We start from the raw sequence: 16,860 nt of genomic DNA, 5'->3' as shown, positions 1-16,860 counted from the left end.
AACAAAAACAAAAAAAATATGGAAACCGGTTTCTGGCACAGAATTAAAAAATTTTAAAAAGGTATTCACGACTTCTCACAATACTGACTCTTTTTTTTTCACAATACTGAGGAAAAATAGCAGAATTGCGAGATATAGAACTCGCAATTCTGAGAAAAAAAGTGAGAATTGTGGTTTATAAACTCACACTTCTAAGAAAAACAAGATAAGAATTATCATAATTCTGACTGCCTTTCTCAAAGTTTTGAATTTCCATCTTGCTAATCTGAAAAAACTCCAAATTGTGAGATATAAACTTGCAATTCTGAGAAAAAAAAAAAAAAAAAGAGTCAGAATTAAGATAAAATGTCACAATTACATTTTTTATTTTTCTTATCCTTTGTCAGAAACAAGCTTTCATAAAAATCAGCCTTTCTCAAATGCGGACTAACGATTATCTTCTAAATGTGAGCACATACAGTATAATAGTTGCTACGCCCCTGAAAAAAATTGCCTCTTTTGTAGCTGTTTTAATTTTATTTAATAAAGTAAAGCCCTTTTCAGTCATTACCTGAATTTTCCATTACTTTTCTTCTGACAGAAGTTGTAGGAATCCTGAAAAGACCCAATCCCTTGTTGTCTAGCCTTCAAAGGGGCGTGGCTTTGCCACGGCCAGATTCGATTGGCTCTGGCAGCAGCACGTCAACCGCAGGCAGCCACTCATCATCCTCGTCTGGGCGGGGCTCTATGTCACCTAGCGTTTTCCAAGGAAAATACGGTAGCAAACACTCCCACTTACTGGAACATGAATAGTCTCTGTACAATAAAGGAAATGTCTCAATAAAATACTGCAAAATCTCTCTCTCCGTCCTTTCTTTAAAGATTCCTCTACAGAGAACGCAGGTTTATTTAGCTGTGTGGATAATAATTGCCCCACAAGAAGGAGAGCATCTGTGTCATCACTGCTGTACTCCAGACCTTCAGCGTGTCAGTCGTCTCCCACTCATGTTCTTCACTACGGCTCACCTGCCCTGTCCAGGAAGAAGCTCAGCCCACAAACAGATGCTCACGACTCTCTCAAGGTTGAGAAATAAACACACATCAGCTCTGTTCAAAACCCAGTGAGCTGCCTGTCTAGGCAACATTTCCGTGCAAAGCAATGCTGACTTAAAAGATATCACACTCTAAAAAAGCCAGAAAAATAAAGTCCAATGTACTGTGTTAGGGCAACACACTGCACTCAAATACATTGTTCAGACAAGTGGAAAGAAAAATTCCAAAATACACTTTTAAGTGTTTATTTTGACACTGAAAATGAGCAAAAACTAGGGTTTGGAACATAGTTTAATTTGATATACCATAAGGAAAATAATTTGCTCAGATTGAATGTTAATTACGTTTTTCTGTGTTTACCGCAGTGTCAGTTTGAAGAGCCGATTCGTTCCAAGGCATCAACAGAAGTTTAGCTGTGAGGTTAGTTACAAACAGTGATTCACTGCATGCTTAAGAGACACTATATTAATACAGCTCCAAATGATAAAGCTGTATATACAAGTATGTCCAACTAAATCATGTAGTACACTCTTGTAGGGTGATATACTGTATATACACTGTAAAAAATGGCCGTGATTTTAACGGTAAAAAACTGTGAAAATGCTACAGTAAAAACCTGTTAAATGGTTAATGGTAAGTTCCTGTAAAATTTACAGGGAAAATCCGTAAATTGATGTTCCCAGAATTCCCTGCATTGCATTTCAAATTTTGTTTGAATTTGATGTTTTTTCTTTAAAATAACTATGCTGCTTCTCAGTTTTTTCTTATCAGTTATGTTTATTAGGGTTGTATGTTACATCTAATGTTGTTAAATGAATGTTTATTGCATATTTCAGTTTAATGAGTCTCACCATGATGGTGTTTAGTGCTTGTGTGAATGACACTGTGCACCTTCTATATATGTGATTATTTAAAAGTTGCTTGTGATGGGCTTTGGTTCATCATGTGACTTTCTCATCACCACCTGCATTTGGTGATTATCAGTGTATTTCAAAGGTACAAAACAGATTTCAGTACTTTAATAGGTTGGTATATCAGTTAATGAATTTACGGTATTTTTTACGGTACAATTCCAGAAGCTGCTGGTTTATTACCGTAAATTGTAGGCTACTATATAGCAAATCTCAACTGCTTGATTGCTTGTATTGTCGCAAAATATAACTATATTGTCGCCCAGCTCCAATCTGCTAAATGCAACTATAAGGCATGAAGATATTAAGATATTATAAACATGAATGTCATGATTTTCTGTAAAGCTGCTTTGCATAATGTGTATCGTGAAAAGCTCTATACAACTACATTTTACTTGACAAGTACCTGCTCTCTAAATGGAATCATTAAGTATTTGCAAACATTAAATATATGCAATTGATAAATTACATATTTTCTGAATGATACTAATGAAGCAACATTTCCACAGGCATGCTTACATCTCTCCAGAAGAAGTACACTGATGTCAGATCAGGTTATTGGATGCTCCAACCAGGAATCTCATGTAAGATGCCACTGTTTGGATTCACCTGATGAAGAACAAACCAGAACAGAACAGATTTGAGATTTTTGTTTGAATAAATGCAGTGGGAAAAAATAAAGAACATAAAACAAGATGATATTGGCCAGATCTGAGACTGTGGACCAGTTCTTTACTTCTGGTACTGACCATCTGAGAAAGACACGTGTGAGGACCTACAAGGACGTTTTCCTGGAAAAACAACAGAAATATTCTGTTAAAGCTTTATTGTGCAATTATTTTGCATGAGACAATATTTCTTGATGAACTGTACAAATGTATTTTGAAATCAGATGCAATGCATATGTAATGTTAAATATTACAACTCCAGGATATAGACCAATAACCAAATATCTGTTCTATGATCATCATGATTGCCAAACTTCCTGCTCTTTGTACATGTATCCAGCTTAAAAACCCCAGTATAGTTTATGGGGTTCAGGGAATTTTTAAAATATATACACACAAAATTGCTTGAAAATACATTTTGATTATTAAATTGGACTCTCTAAGGATTTTACACAGCATGTGTTCCTTTTGTGTACTGTAATATACCAGATTTCAGAACCTCAGTGGAGAGAGAAAACTGTATTTTATTATTTAAAAGATTTATTATAAATAAAAGGTCATTATAATTTGCTTTGTGTGGTCTTTCTTTAGAAATACAGACAGTAAGACAAACAAATGTACATTAGCAGCCATACAATTCTGTTAGTTTAGTATTATTTAAATCTATTATAGAATTTATTATTTAGATTCTTTAATATTTTCAGTTTTCATTTTACATTTTAGTAAATTTGTTGTCCTTGTCATTGTTGTGTTTTTGCTTTAAAATATATTTGTATTCAACTTTCTTTTTTTTTTTTTACTTAGACTGTTGTTGCTGTTTTGTGTCTTGATTTAGATAGACAGGTAGTCAGATGAACATGCAGTAACATCAGGGCCGTAACCACCATAGACATTGAGGGGGACATTCTTGAAATTCTTGCACTGATCTGCTGTCCTCCATTACGCAGCACTCTTGTTAGGATGACAAAAAAGCTTTAAAAGTAACATTTTCAGTCTGTTCTGCCTCAGCGGGCAAACAACGCTGGTCAATGTCAAAATAATTGAACTGGCCAATCAAAGTAGGCGGGGTTTATGCATTCACAGACGCTGAGCGCGCCGCAAAGATTGAAAACATTGAAAGAGAGCGAGGTAAGATGGAAGCTGCAAATCATTTAATGTTAGTCAACTGTTTTACGATAGAAATGTTAAATGACCGACAGTTATATTCTGTGAAGCAAACTAGAGAGAGAGAGAGAGACTAAACGTGCGTGTGGTAATTATCTGCATCTGTTTGTCTGTCCCTACAAACAATGAAACTGTGAATATAGTTCTACTTATAGGAAACTATTTTATTACAATAAAAGTTGCGGGGTAGTGTTGACAAGTTTCTGTGTGCGAGTAGCCTAATGTGTGTGCGTGCATCAATTAAAGCATATATTATATATATATATATATATATATATATATATATATATATATATATATATTTATATAACACTGATACAATCAACACTGCACAGTTTCCTTTAAACAGCATCTAGTAAATGAATAAACAGATTAATGTAAATCAAAGTTCTAGTAAACATCAACTTATCCAAGTGGCTTCTTACCTGATGAAATTAATTGTTCTAGACATTCTACAATAATATGTATTACAAAGTATTTTCACTACTGTAAAGGTCCAACCCAATGCCAGAATGAAAGTTCAAAGTTATCTGGTCTTTAATAATGCTCTTTAAATATTAAAGCACAAAAATGTCATCTATACAGTACATCATTCATGGAATTTTTTTTAGTTGGATGTTCACTTAACATTTTTTAAACATACTATTACTTGTTTCAAAATGTTCAGAGAACATATAAAAGTAAAATCATAATGTTCGTATAATGATAAAATGGTACATTACCTAATGTTTAAGTTTGCATTGTTTGCATTAACAAAAATGAACATTTAAAAGTTTGGAGTTTTGAACATTCAGACACATTACCAGAAAGTTCTTAGAACGTATTTTGATAGCTGGGGGAACAATAAGAACAAAAACACATCAAGAAACCTCTCGAGGGAAAATCCTGTCAGAGCTAAAACTGACCAGTGAAAGTGACTCTCTGATTAACAACTTTACGATTGTAAGCAGACATGCACAGGGATGCATTTATATAGAGATCATAATTAATGTGCTTCTACAACCCCACAGAGACTGTTTGTCAGAAATAGACTCATGTAACATGACATGCTGTAATGTGATTTAATGCCATCAGTCATGGAAGGCAGTAACTGTCATAAATAAGAGCCAGGGTTCAAAGTCTTCAGTGCGTCCCCTGACACCACCGTAACATTAGGACGCAACGCCCGAAATATCTCTCCAGTGACCCCAACACCAGCTGAAGTCACCCAACACGAGTCACACGACGAGCATTACCGCCGGAGACGATGGACAAAGGTAGGATCGCCTTCACGGCAGCTTTAGAAACAAATATGTTTTTTTGTGGTGCATTTGCATTTTAATTGGGAAAATGCATGAGAATGCATGATTTATGGGAAATGCAAAAGCATGGTCAATTCTTTGGGTGTATGTGTTTCAATGTAATGCGTTATAGAAATATGATATATGAAGCATGCAAAACAGTTTCTTCACTTCACAGATAATTGCATAGCAATACCTTAATAATGATTGTCTGAAGGCTAAAATACTGTTCAATTCTCAATACTTTCCTTCTACAATAGCCGTCTGTATTGCTGATCTTGCAGTATCACTAGAGACTGGTATTTATCTATTTAAAATATCTACATAGCTTCATAGGTCAGAGTGCTAAAGCGTGACTTAGAGCATTTTTGCATCCGTTTCTAGCTGTGTATGATGTTCCTGTGCACTGAAAAGCATGCAAACCCATTCATTCTGATTCGTCTCATGTTGGTCAAGAATTTATGGGTCATGTGCCAAAAATAGAAATGCTTAAACAGCAACATGTTGTGCATGTGTTAACAAGTGCTTTGCCATTTAAATTTTCAAAATCATTAAAAAAATCAAAATCATGTTCTTTCTTAGTATTTTTTGTCTTCTTTTCCAGTACAAATATCTAAATATTCTTAAATCAAGATACTTTTATTTGAGAAGCAAAATGACTTCGGATATTAAAAAAATTAAGTGTCAAATGTCAAAATTAAGTGCCTTTATATTTAAACCAAGAGAAAATATCTGCCAGTGGGGTCAGAAAAATAAACTTAATTTAAAGGGAAAACAAATGTATTTTTCTGACCCCACTGGCAGACATTTTTCTTGTTTTAAGCATAAAGTCACTTAATTTTAATACTTATTTTTTTTTCATTAAAAAAATGATATCTTATGTAATTTTGCTTCTCAAGTAAATATACATAAGATGGTTGATTTAAGATTGTTTAGTTATTAATATTAAAAACATGATGAAAATACTGAGAAGAAACATCATTTTTGCAGTATAATTAGCACAAAGTCTCTTCTCTTCACAGTGGTAGAGATTGAACGCATTGATCTGGTGTGTGAGGTGAACAGCGCTGATCACCACACGCTGCAGAACGGTGTGGACAGACTGATCGTGAGGAGAGGACAGCCGTTCACCATCACGCTACACCTGCGACCGGGAACTCACTTTCAGAACAGGGACAGTATCAACTTCATCGCCCAAACAGGTTCCTCAATCACTTCCATCCTACTCAGACTTCACATCATGCAACTACAAATACGAACCATTAGGTACCAAAGCAACTAACACCACCAGGAAAAGCAGCCCTTGGCAATGCAACAAAGTTGGACAGATTTAACTTTTAAGCAAATGAGCACAGTAACAACCAATGGGAGTGCAGAAAGTGAAGTTAACATGATCCGCATGGATAGGGGAGTTGAGGGGTCAGAGGTTAGCTGGTCAGTTTCAATAATTAGTCCCTACTGGACTGAAAACAGCTTTTTCATTGATGGCCATTAAGAACTAGCCACATATTGACAATTTATTATTAAGGTTTCGGGGAAAAGACAGAAATTGTAAAAATGTGTTATATCATACCAGATTGCAAAGAATGCAATATTTCTATTTCTATATGTGTATGAATTAGGTTAATTATACACATAATTATATTAGGTGTAAATGCCTCATGTGTATGTTTACAGGTTTATATATCCTGGTGGGGACATAAACCTGAATACACACAGACTCATGGGGACTCGTGTCACGGTGGGGACCTAAATTGAGGTCCCCATGGGTTCAAAAGCTTATAAATCACACAGAATGAGTTTTTTTGAGAAAGTAAAAATGCACAAAGTTTCCTGTAAGGGGTAGGTTTAGGTGTAGTGTTGGTGTAGGGCAATAGTATATACGGTTTGTACAGTAGAAAAACCATTACGCCTATGGAGAGTCCCTTCAAGGATAGCTGACCAGACATGTGTGTGTACAATACACATATTTGGCTGTCAATGGAAGAAAAAAAAAAAGAAAAAAGTGTAAAATGTACAGTAATATGTGCAAAATAATAATAATAATAGTACAACCACAATTCATACCTATGCCTTAACTATAGGAATCCACGACTGGGGTCTAACAGGCTTGGGGACATCAGCTGAAAAAATAAATAATAAATACATTAATAAAATGGTTATGAAGCCACTGATAAATCATTTACAACAAAAAACATGCATGCAGGGCTCTGAGTCATTTGTTATGACTTTGATAAAATACTTACAGTAAATCAAGGCTGGGTTAATTACAGAGCGTCCCATGACAGTGAAGTTCCTGCTGTATTTAGAGGATTTACAGTGCTGAGAGGAACGACAGTAACGCTGCACACAGTCATCAGATCATTCCACAAGTATATTATTAGAAACACGATGTAAAGGCTTCGAAACATGCACGTCACATTTGTGTTCATCCATTCATGTCTTTCTGTTGGAGTTCAGGTCCCATCCCCTCAGTGGAAGCACAAACCAAAGCTAAATTCAGCCTCAGCAGATTCATCTCCAGATCAGGCTGGAGCGCCGCAGCAGAGACGTCTGACAGCACTGTATCTCTGACCGTGTGCTCGCACCCAAACGCTCCTATCGGAGTCTATAAGCTGATCCTGGATCAGGGAGAAGGAGTCAGTCTGGGAGAGTTTGTCCTGCTCTTTAACCCCTGGTGCAAGCGTAAGCTGTTTTGTTTTTGGTGACCGATAATGAGAAGCACTTGAAGGGATAGCTCACCCAAAAATCTGTCATTAATTACTGACCCTCATGTCGTTCCAAACCCATGGACATTAAGATATTTTTGATGAAATCTGAGAGCTTTCTGACCCTGCATAGACAGCAACACAACAAGCGAAGTTCAAGGCACAGAAACGCAGTAAGGACATCACTATACAGTCCATGTGACATCAGTGGTTCAACGTAATTTTATGAAGCTACGAAAATAATTCATGTGCAGAAAGAAAACAAAAATAATGACTTTATTCAGTTCTTCTCCTCCACGTCATCCTAATTTTCACTTTTGGGTGAACTATCCCTTTAAATTAAAACAATGAAAATGACTTTGGCTTTATGCATAAATCATTATTATTATTAATTTTTTTTTTTTTTTGCAGTCTGAAAGGCTAATATATCTAAGTGTTAAAACAGGATTTTTGCATATTTGTTTCAGTGTAAACAATCAGATTATTAAGTTTGTCATGCTGGGCACAATGTGCATCATATTTGCTGAATGAATCCAACACTAGTTGCTTTATTAATGTTGGGCTGCTGATTCAAAAATTATGTTTTTAAAATTGTTTTGTTATCTAGAAAAATAATAATAATAATAATTTGCTTATTTTGTAAAGTTCTTTGACAATATTTTAAACATTGGAAAAAAAAAAAAAGTTTGACATTTGGCTGCTTTTGTTATTTTTCATTTTTGCGTTAACGCTGATATATACTGTATATATACAATTTGAAAAAGCACCAGTCTTATTTTGTAATAAATAAATAAAATAACTTAATGGAACATTTTTATTGATATTTTTAACTCATAAAAAACTGTATAAACCTGATCAAACATTTTTAAAATTATAATGTAAACTTAGACTTGATTCTAATGTTTGTAATCGTGGCACTGCTAATACTGTTTGCATTTGTGTTTTTCGTTAGTTGTAAGTAAACTTTTTGTAAAATTGAACAAAAACATGTTCAAAATGACTATATAATATATCTATGTTGGTTGTTTCAGAGGACTCTGTGTATCTAGCGAGTGAAGCTGAGAGGGAGGAATACGTCCTCTCTCAGGACGGGCTGATCTTCCGCGGGATACACAAACATATCACAGTCTTACCATGGACTTTTGGACAGGTTCTGCACCTCAAAACATCTCTATAATTGCTTCACAGTAGCAACATGTTCATCAGAAGCTTCCTCGAATTCATACATTAATTTGCCTTCTTTTAAAACAATCATTTTTAGTTACCCAAGCAGCCATTAAATCATTCAAACAGTATTAATGCCCAAAGCATCTATGCTTCACTGATATGTTAGGTTTATGTTTCCACAGTTTGAGCCTGGCATGCTGGACATCTGTCTGCAGATTTTAGATGAAAGTCCAAACTACATAAGTAACGCAGCGCTGGATTGTTCTGAGAGGAGGAACCCTGTTTATGTGACTCGAGTCCTCAGTGCCATGGTTAGTTACAGCCCTCAGACATTACTGAAGTTATTCTACTAACTTAAAAGTTATAAGTGTTCTGCTTGATCACCACCAGCTCAAATGCTATTCAGTTGAATAAATAAAAACAATTAGAATCTAAAAGTTTAGATTTAAATTTACATGCTTAGAACTCACCACCATCTTGTCCTGTATTGTCCAGATCAACAGTCTAGGTGATAAAGGAGTTCTGGTGGGTAACTGGTCAGGTGACTTTGATGACGGTGTGAAGCCCACCGTATGGAAGGACAGCTGCTCCATCCTCCGGCAGTGGAGTAATAACGGCTGCGGGGCGGTGCGTTACGGGCAGTGCTGGGTGTTCGCAGCTGTTGCCTGCACAGGTGATTCATTAACTTCTGCAATAATTATCACAAGTCAATTAACAGTCATTCAACTAAATAGCAGACAGATATTTTTCAACAGCATGGAAAACTCTATAGGTTACGAAGGTTTGTTCATTTTATTTGACCAATGTGGTCTGTTTTCTGGTTTGGGGAATTTTAAATATAGACCAGAAATTAAAAAGATTCCACACAAGACATCTTTATAATAACAGTTGGGGAGTTCCATAACAATATTTTAGTATCATTAATATACTATTATAGTCTTTTAAATATTTAACTCATATATATATATTCTGTTTTCATGGTTTCAGTAATTTTTGTGGGGTTTGTTTTTTCTACTTGTTTTGGGGGAGGGGGTGTTTTTATTTTTATTAGTTTTTATTTTAATTAAATATGTCTATAGCTTCCATATGTGACCCTGGACCACAAAACCAGTCTTAAGTGTCAATTTTTCGAAATTGAGATTTATACAGCATCTGAAAGTTGAATAAATAAACTTTCCATTAATGTATGGTTTGTTAGGATCAGACAATATTTGACCGAGATACAACTATTTGAAAATCTGGAATCTGAGGGGGCAAAAAAATCTAAATATTGAGAAAATCGCCTTTAAAGTTGTCCAAATGAATTCTTAGCAATTCATATTACTAATCAAAAATTAAGTTTTGATATATTTACAGTAGTAAATTTACAAAAAAATCTATCGTTTTGACCCATACAGTGTATTGTTGGCTATTGCTACAAATATATCCCAGCGACTTAAGACTGGTTTTGTGGCCCAGGTGTCACATGTTAGTTTTAATTATTTTATTACTTAAATGAAAATGTTGCCTTGGTAACTAACTGATTAGGCCTAACTGAACACAATTTTTAATGTTTTATTTTATTTCAGTTAAAGTTTTATTTATGTCAAGTAAAGAAAATGTTTTAAATGGTTTTAGTTAACAATAATAACCCTGGCTCATAACCTTCACTTTTTTTGGGGAATCATGCATGCTTTTTAAAGGCCCTTTCCTTATTATGTCCCAATTATATAAACTGTTCCCAAACATTTTCACATATTATCTCAGATATGATAAAACCATATCTTGATTTTGTGTTTGATTCATGTTCCAGTGTCCAGAGCTCTGGGAATCCCATGCAGAGTCGTCACTAACTATGGATCAGCACGTGACAGCAATGGAGACCTAGTAATGGAGCGTTTCTACAATGAATTTGATGAGAACATTGCTGACGACTCTATATGGTATGCATTGTAAAGCCAAAATTAAACAAGATAAAGGTAATTGGTAAACTTTTTATTGGCATCTTTGGTTCCATGAAAAACCTTAGATGAAGAACATTCATCGAACCTTTCCATTGCACAATAGGTTCCTTATAGTGAGAAAAGGTTCTTCAGATTATTAAAATTCTTTGTGGAACCCAAAATGGTTCTTTTATAGCACTGCTGCAAAAAACACTTTTGGAACTTTTATTATTAATAATGTAATGCAAATAAGAAAAACATGCCTTGTTCTGCCTTAGGAACTTCCATGTTTGGGTGGAGAACTGGATGACACGCCCAGACCTGGCGCTAGGGTACGAGGGTTGGCAAGCGAACGACCCAACACCTCAGCATAGGAGTGAAGGTGAGCCAATAATCAGTGCCTGATAGAAGTGGAGAAGTATATTCAATGCTGTCCTTCTTCTGCCAGGCGTCTTCTGTTGTGGTCCATCCCCCGTGAGAGCCATTAAAGAGGGCGAGCTCACTTTCAAATATGACGTCCCGTTCGTGTACGCCGAGGTGAACGCTGATGTGGTGGAGTACATCAAACTGAGAGATGGAAGGGTGTTCAAGATGGGCGGATCCACTACAGAAGTTGGGAAATCAATCAGCACCAAAGCAGTGGGTCGAGATGAGAGAGAAGACATTACACACAACTACAAGTATCCAGAGGGTAGGGAGCCATTCTGGGTACTTCATTCATTCACGGTTAAGGATCTAGGTTGGATGCAAATTCAATTCCCAAAAGGAAAATCCATAAACTTTGATTAAAACTATTAAACCACCGAGCAAGCCACTTAATTCTAGGTTATCGTTGGAGCATCTATCCTCTTAAACTCTTATTAAGGACTCTTATTATTTATAAAGGCCCCAAAAAAAAAACGGCAGCATGATTATATGCTGGTCCAAGTTAGTTTATGCTAGCTGGTGTATTAGCAAATGACTTATTGGTGTGGCTAGTTAAAAAGCCTGACAGAGACACCATCATCCAAAACATGAGAGATTCTGGTTGTTTCAGTAGTGTAGGAAGACTGAGCATTATCTGGAACCGATATACTGTGATATTAACACATTTCAATGCCCCCATCATGATCTTCAGGTTCTGAAGAAGAGAGAATGGTTTATGAGAAGGCAAATCATCACAACAAACTAGCACAGGCAGGAGAGGAGCCTGGTTTACACATCAAAATCAAAGTGACCCCAGACATGCAGATCGGCTCTGATTTTGACGTCTACGCAGAGCTCAAAAACAACACCATGGTCACGAAGTCCTGTCGGGTCATGTTCTACGCCCAAGCAGTGTCTTACAATGGCAAACTTGGAGAAACCTGTGGATTGGGCGAGTTTACAGAGATGAATTTGGCTTCGACTGAAGGTGAGCCTGGTTCCTTAAGTTTTTAACTAACTGTATACTTTGGACATGCATATAAACTTTTAAAAATCTGAAAGAGGGTTTTCACAGCAATACTACAGAAGAACCAGTTTTGGTTCCCAAAATAATCCTTCAGTGAACAGTTTTTAAAAGAAACATTTTTTTCTTAGTGTGAAGAACATTTTAAAAATCTAAAGAACCTTCGTCCACTATTAAGAACCTTTTGTGGAATAGAAAAGCTCCATGGATGTTAAAGGTTCTTCAATTGAACCATGTATGCCAATAAAGAACCTTTATTTGTAAGAGTGTAAATTCAAAAATGTAACTGGCTCATTGTGTTTTATGTTTCAGGGGGTAAAGTAACTCTTCGACTGGAATATGCAGAGTACAGCAAAGCCATAACTCATGACAGGATGATCAAACTGGTGGCTTTACTCATCGACGCAGAGACACGGGATTTCTACAGAGCAAAGAAGACCATCATATTGGACGCCCCTGAAATAATCGTCAATGTAAACCTCAGCTTCTCTCTAAAATTTACATTTATAGTATTCTGACTTGACAAAATTAACTTACCGTTATTGTGAAAAATTTGGTTAGGGTTTTTTTTGTATTTAAAATCCGTAAAGAGTCTCAATACATATTTAATATGAATTAATGTACTGTAAGCGAGACTCACGGCTCTAACAAGGTGCGATTCGGTCCCCCGCAGATCTTGGGCGTGCCAAAAGTGGGCCGTAACCTGGTGGCAGATGTAGCACTGCAGAATCCACTTCCGGAGCCCTTGGAGAACTGTGTGTTCACTATACATGGTGCCAATCTGACCGACGGCAAACCCATCACTCATGAGTAAGTCACCCGATCACTCCGGACCGGGGTGTGAAACTACATTCCCTCATTCGTCCTGTGGACATATCTGGTATCATTTCAACTCATCGCATGCTCAAATTGAAAGACAGATGAAAAACTTCAGCAGTGGTAAAGCATCAGTACAACATATCAGTATAAGCAACACAGTGTTGGGGAAGTTATTTTGAAATTGTAGCCTCCCACCCAGACTACTCTAAAATTAGTTAAAACTACAACATAATCATAGAAAGTAGCTAGCTATATAAGCTTTTAATTAGACATAATGTTTTACAATCAAAGCAGTGTTTACCTTGTACAAAAAAGAAGTAAATTCAAACAGTAATAGCATGCCGTATTTAAGCTTCTTATGCATGATCAATCAGCAATCGGTGTACATTTCCTCAAATCCCTATCCATCCATCTACCTAGCAACAGAGCATCATAGCAACCACTTGGAAACTTCATAATTTTGAAGCATGTACTGTCTGCTACTTATGAGAGATGACATTTAAAAGATCACATTTGAGATATTTTTGATGTGCTTATGATACAATTGTTAGTTTAGAGTTGTGATGTTTCTTTAAAATTCGTAAACATTAAAAATTACAATATTTGTTAGCATGTTATGTTATATGCCGTCACATCTAGAACACCAAAACACAAAGACACTTTTTTTTTTTTTTTGACACTATTTGCAGCTAATTTTATACAAAATATAAAATAATGAAAGTGCAAAAGTTCCATGGCTGTAACAGGTTTTTTTTTTTTTTTTCTTGACAGGGTTGGAACAGCTGGTCCTAAAGAGTTTGTCACCGCCAAAGTGGAGTTCACACCAAAGCTGCCAGGACAAAGAAAGATAGTGATAGATTTTGCCAGCGATAAACTTCACAATGTTGAGACCTATGAGAATCTTGTCATATACGAATAAATGAACTGTTTTTACTTACATGCTTGTGAGGTCTTATTCTGTTAGTTCATGTGGGGTCAGACATCATTTAGAATTTTCAGCACGAAAAACATGCACAAGATTTGAAAATAAAATCTTCTCCTCAAATGCCAATTGCTGCAAAGATTAGTTATGAATATTTTGTACAAGGGCTGTGCAATTAATTGAATTTATAACAAAATCATGAAATGAGAATGCATGATGGTGTGCAATCAGAACCAATCAGAATACAGCACACCTAAATCTAGCATGAGAACAGAACAGTATGGGCTTACGCTTACCATTACGACATGGAAGAAAGCGCAGCAACAGGGAAAATGAATTCAGGGCAGTATAAGAACTTACAAGGCCCAACAATAACGACTGCCCAAAGGCCCAGAAACATTCAAGCATCTTTAAACCATTCAATTTGGTAATTGCATGCTGTCTGAAATGGCTGTCTGTGTGCACACAAAATATTGAATTGAGTTCTTTTGCAACATTTTGCACTATTTACATTCAATTTTAAATTAACAAAAAAGCTGAGAAAGAAAAGGCATATGTATCAGTATATTGGACCAGTGCAATAGGTCTTAAAGTGACAGCAGCCTAATAAACCCGTTGCTGTCTATTATTAATCTCAATCAAACAATAAGATGAAAAGAGAAATAGCCAACTCACTGCTCTTGACCGAATAACTTTCACAACTTTAAGGATTAAAAAAACATTTTCTCTTTAATGTTTGAACTTTAAATTAGTTAAGATAGTAGTGTTTGCTGTGGTATCAAAATTGGGATGGAGAGTTGTGAAATTTCACTGCCAGCTAAAATGCAATAGCCATAAAACAAGTGAAATCCTATGCAACTGTTTCATATATGTGGTCAAGCAGAACACTGTATTTATGAATGTAAAGTATGTAAGGAAATATTGTTTCGAAATAAAAAAAAAATCACTAAATTTGTCCATATCTTTTGCACTGTTCTGACTATAATGTAAATTCATAATTTTCACTTTGAACATAGACAAAATTATTCAACTTTACAAATAGATGTGTGGTTGGAATAAACTGCCTTCCATTTGCATGCCTGACCTGCATTTCTCCTGTTAGAAAAACAGAATTTGAATATTGCATCAATGCAAAACTGCTCAAAAAGTCTTAAACTCCTCAATAATTCATAAATTTGAATTATGAATCAGTTCTGCAGCATTTAAAGCAAACCACAATCAGTTCTGCCTTCAGTCGGCTGAACTGAAGCTACAGTAGCACGGTTGGCAGTGTGCTTTGGACGTGTCTGTTTAAAACCTAAGAACACTTTCTTGTGAGATGCCATTCTTTAGAACTTTTTTTTTTTTAATGTTTACACTTATTTTCTTCTACACTAATCTCTTCCTCCAATTTTCATTGTTTTCTTATAGATTCGAAAAATGGTGACGTGGGACCAAACAAACACTTCAACATGCACACCATCTATTTTCTCAGCGAACTCCAGCTTGTGCTACGTTATACCGACCTATTTTATCGCCGTCTCTCTCAGCATCAACATGGTTCTCAATCTACCGGCAAACTGTTACATCCTGTGGCTGAGTGTGAAAGAGATCATTCAGGGACAGTCGACCGAAATCTTCATCTTCAATGTGGCACTCGTTGAGGTCGTTTCCTGCTCTTCTTATGTTTTTATCATCCAGCAGTATTTCTTTAATTGTACTCATTGCAAGTTTGGCATATACTTTCCTAGTCTGTTGCTGTTAGTTGGCCGTCCTCTGTTTCAGAGCTGCACTTGTGTGGAGCGTTACATAGGGGTTCTCCATCCCGTGACTTTCTTGAAGCTCAAACCCATGAAATACAGGATTGCTTTATCACTCATCGGATGGATTCTGATCGTTATCTCAAGCTTTGTGGTTTCAGTGAACATCATAGAACTTCATCAATTAGTTTTGCCAGAACTGCTTGTTGTTTTAGCATCAAAGTGTTCAGCTGCTTGATGGTCCTGAAGGCTCTGAAGCAACCTGGACCTGGTAACAACTTCAAGAGGAAAGAGGGAACGAACCAAGACAAACTCAAGGCTTTTCGGATCATTCGGATTGTGCTGGTATCTGCAGTGCTTATGTACGGCCCTATGATTATTTCTCTTGTGCTTTATTATCTTATAGATTTAAAGAGGTTTCTTTTGTCCTGGTCAGGGGCCTTGTGTCTTGGGCTCATGACAGGGTTTATACATCCTTTCCTTTATCTTAAAAGAGTTGGAAAACTCCCCTTTTGCTAAAGGCACTTCCCATATGTTGGCGTCTCAAAAAGCATACTGCTTTTCTTTTGAGAACTATTAGATATGATATAATACAAAATTAAAGGAATAGTTCATCCAAAATTCTATTTCTTGCCAACTTCATGTCATTCCAAACCTGGATTTCTTTCTTCTGTGTAACACACACACACACACACACACACACACACACACAAAACAGATATTTTGAAGAGCACTGACTTTTACAAAGATATTTTTAGACAGAAAGAAACAAACACAGATTTGAAATGACGTGAGGTTGAGTAAACAATTAATCTTTTTTATTTCTTTTGAATCTTTTTCATTTTAATTTTGGGGAAAATATCCCATTTAATCCATTTGCAAAAAGCCTGTCTGGTATAAAAGATTTAGCAGATCTGCTGTACTTTCAGTCATAAAAGACCTGAACACACTGTTTTCTGAATACCAGTAACATGTAGCTCATTATATGTTCATTATATTTAGATTTCTTAAATAAGTACTAAAATATATCAATAAAGAGAAATATTTAATGAACATGTGCCCCTTACTCACAAGATTTGCTTTCACATCAATAAAATGC

At 35.9% G+C, this 16,860-nt stretch overlaps 1 protein-coding gene across 1 annotated transcript; it reads left to right on the top strand.

The window, feature by feature from the left end:
• The first annotated feature begins 3,514 nt into the window (after positions 1–3,514).
• On the top strand, positions 3,515–14,135 carry tgm2a (transglutaminase 2, C polypeptide A). Its single transcript, XM_058763565.1, has 14 exons — positions 3,515–3,739; positions 4,850–5,031; positions 6,078–6,257; positions 7,516–7,740; positions 8,795–8,913; positions 9,113–9,241; positions 9,426–9,603; positions 10,723–10,852; positions 11,131–11,234; positions 11,301–11,543; positions 11,970–12,245; positions 12,594–12,754; positions 12,955–13,091; positions 13,872–14,135. Exons 2-14 carry the CDS (start codon positions 5,022–5,024, stop codon positions 14,017–14,019), a joined length of 2,040 nt encoding a protein of 679 aa, XP_058619548.1. The 5' UTR covers positions 3,515–3,739; positions 4,850–5,021; the 3' UTR covers positions 14,020–14,135.
• The last annotated feature ends 2,725 nt before the right edge of the window (positions 14,136–16,860 follow it).

The sequence above is a fragment of the Onychostoma macrolepis genome, chromosome 23 (assembly GCF_012432095.1).
Source record: "Onychostoma macrolepis isolate SWU-2019 chromosome 23, ASM1243209v1, whole genome shotgun sequence".
In the NCBI taxonomy this organism is placed as follows: domain Eukaryota; kingdom Metazoa; phylum Chordata; class Actinopteri; order Cypriniformes; family Cyprinidae; genus Onychostoma; species Onychostoma macrolepis.
This window is presented reverse-complemented; position numbering and strand designations above follow the sequence as displayed.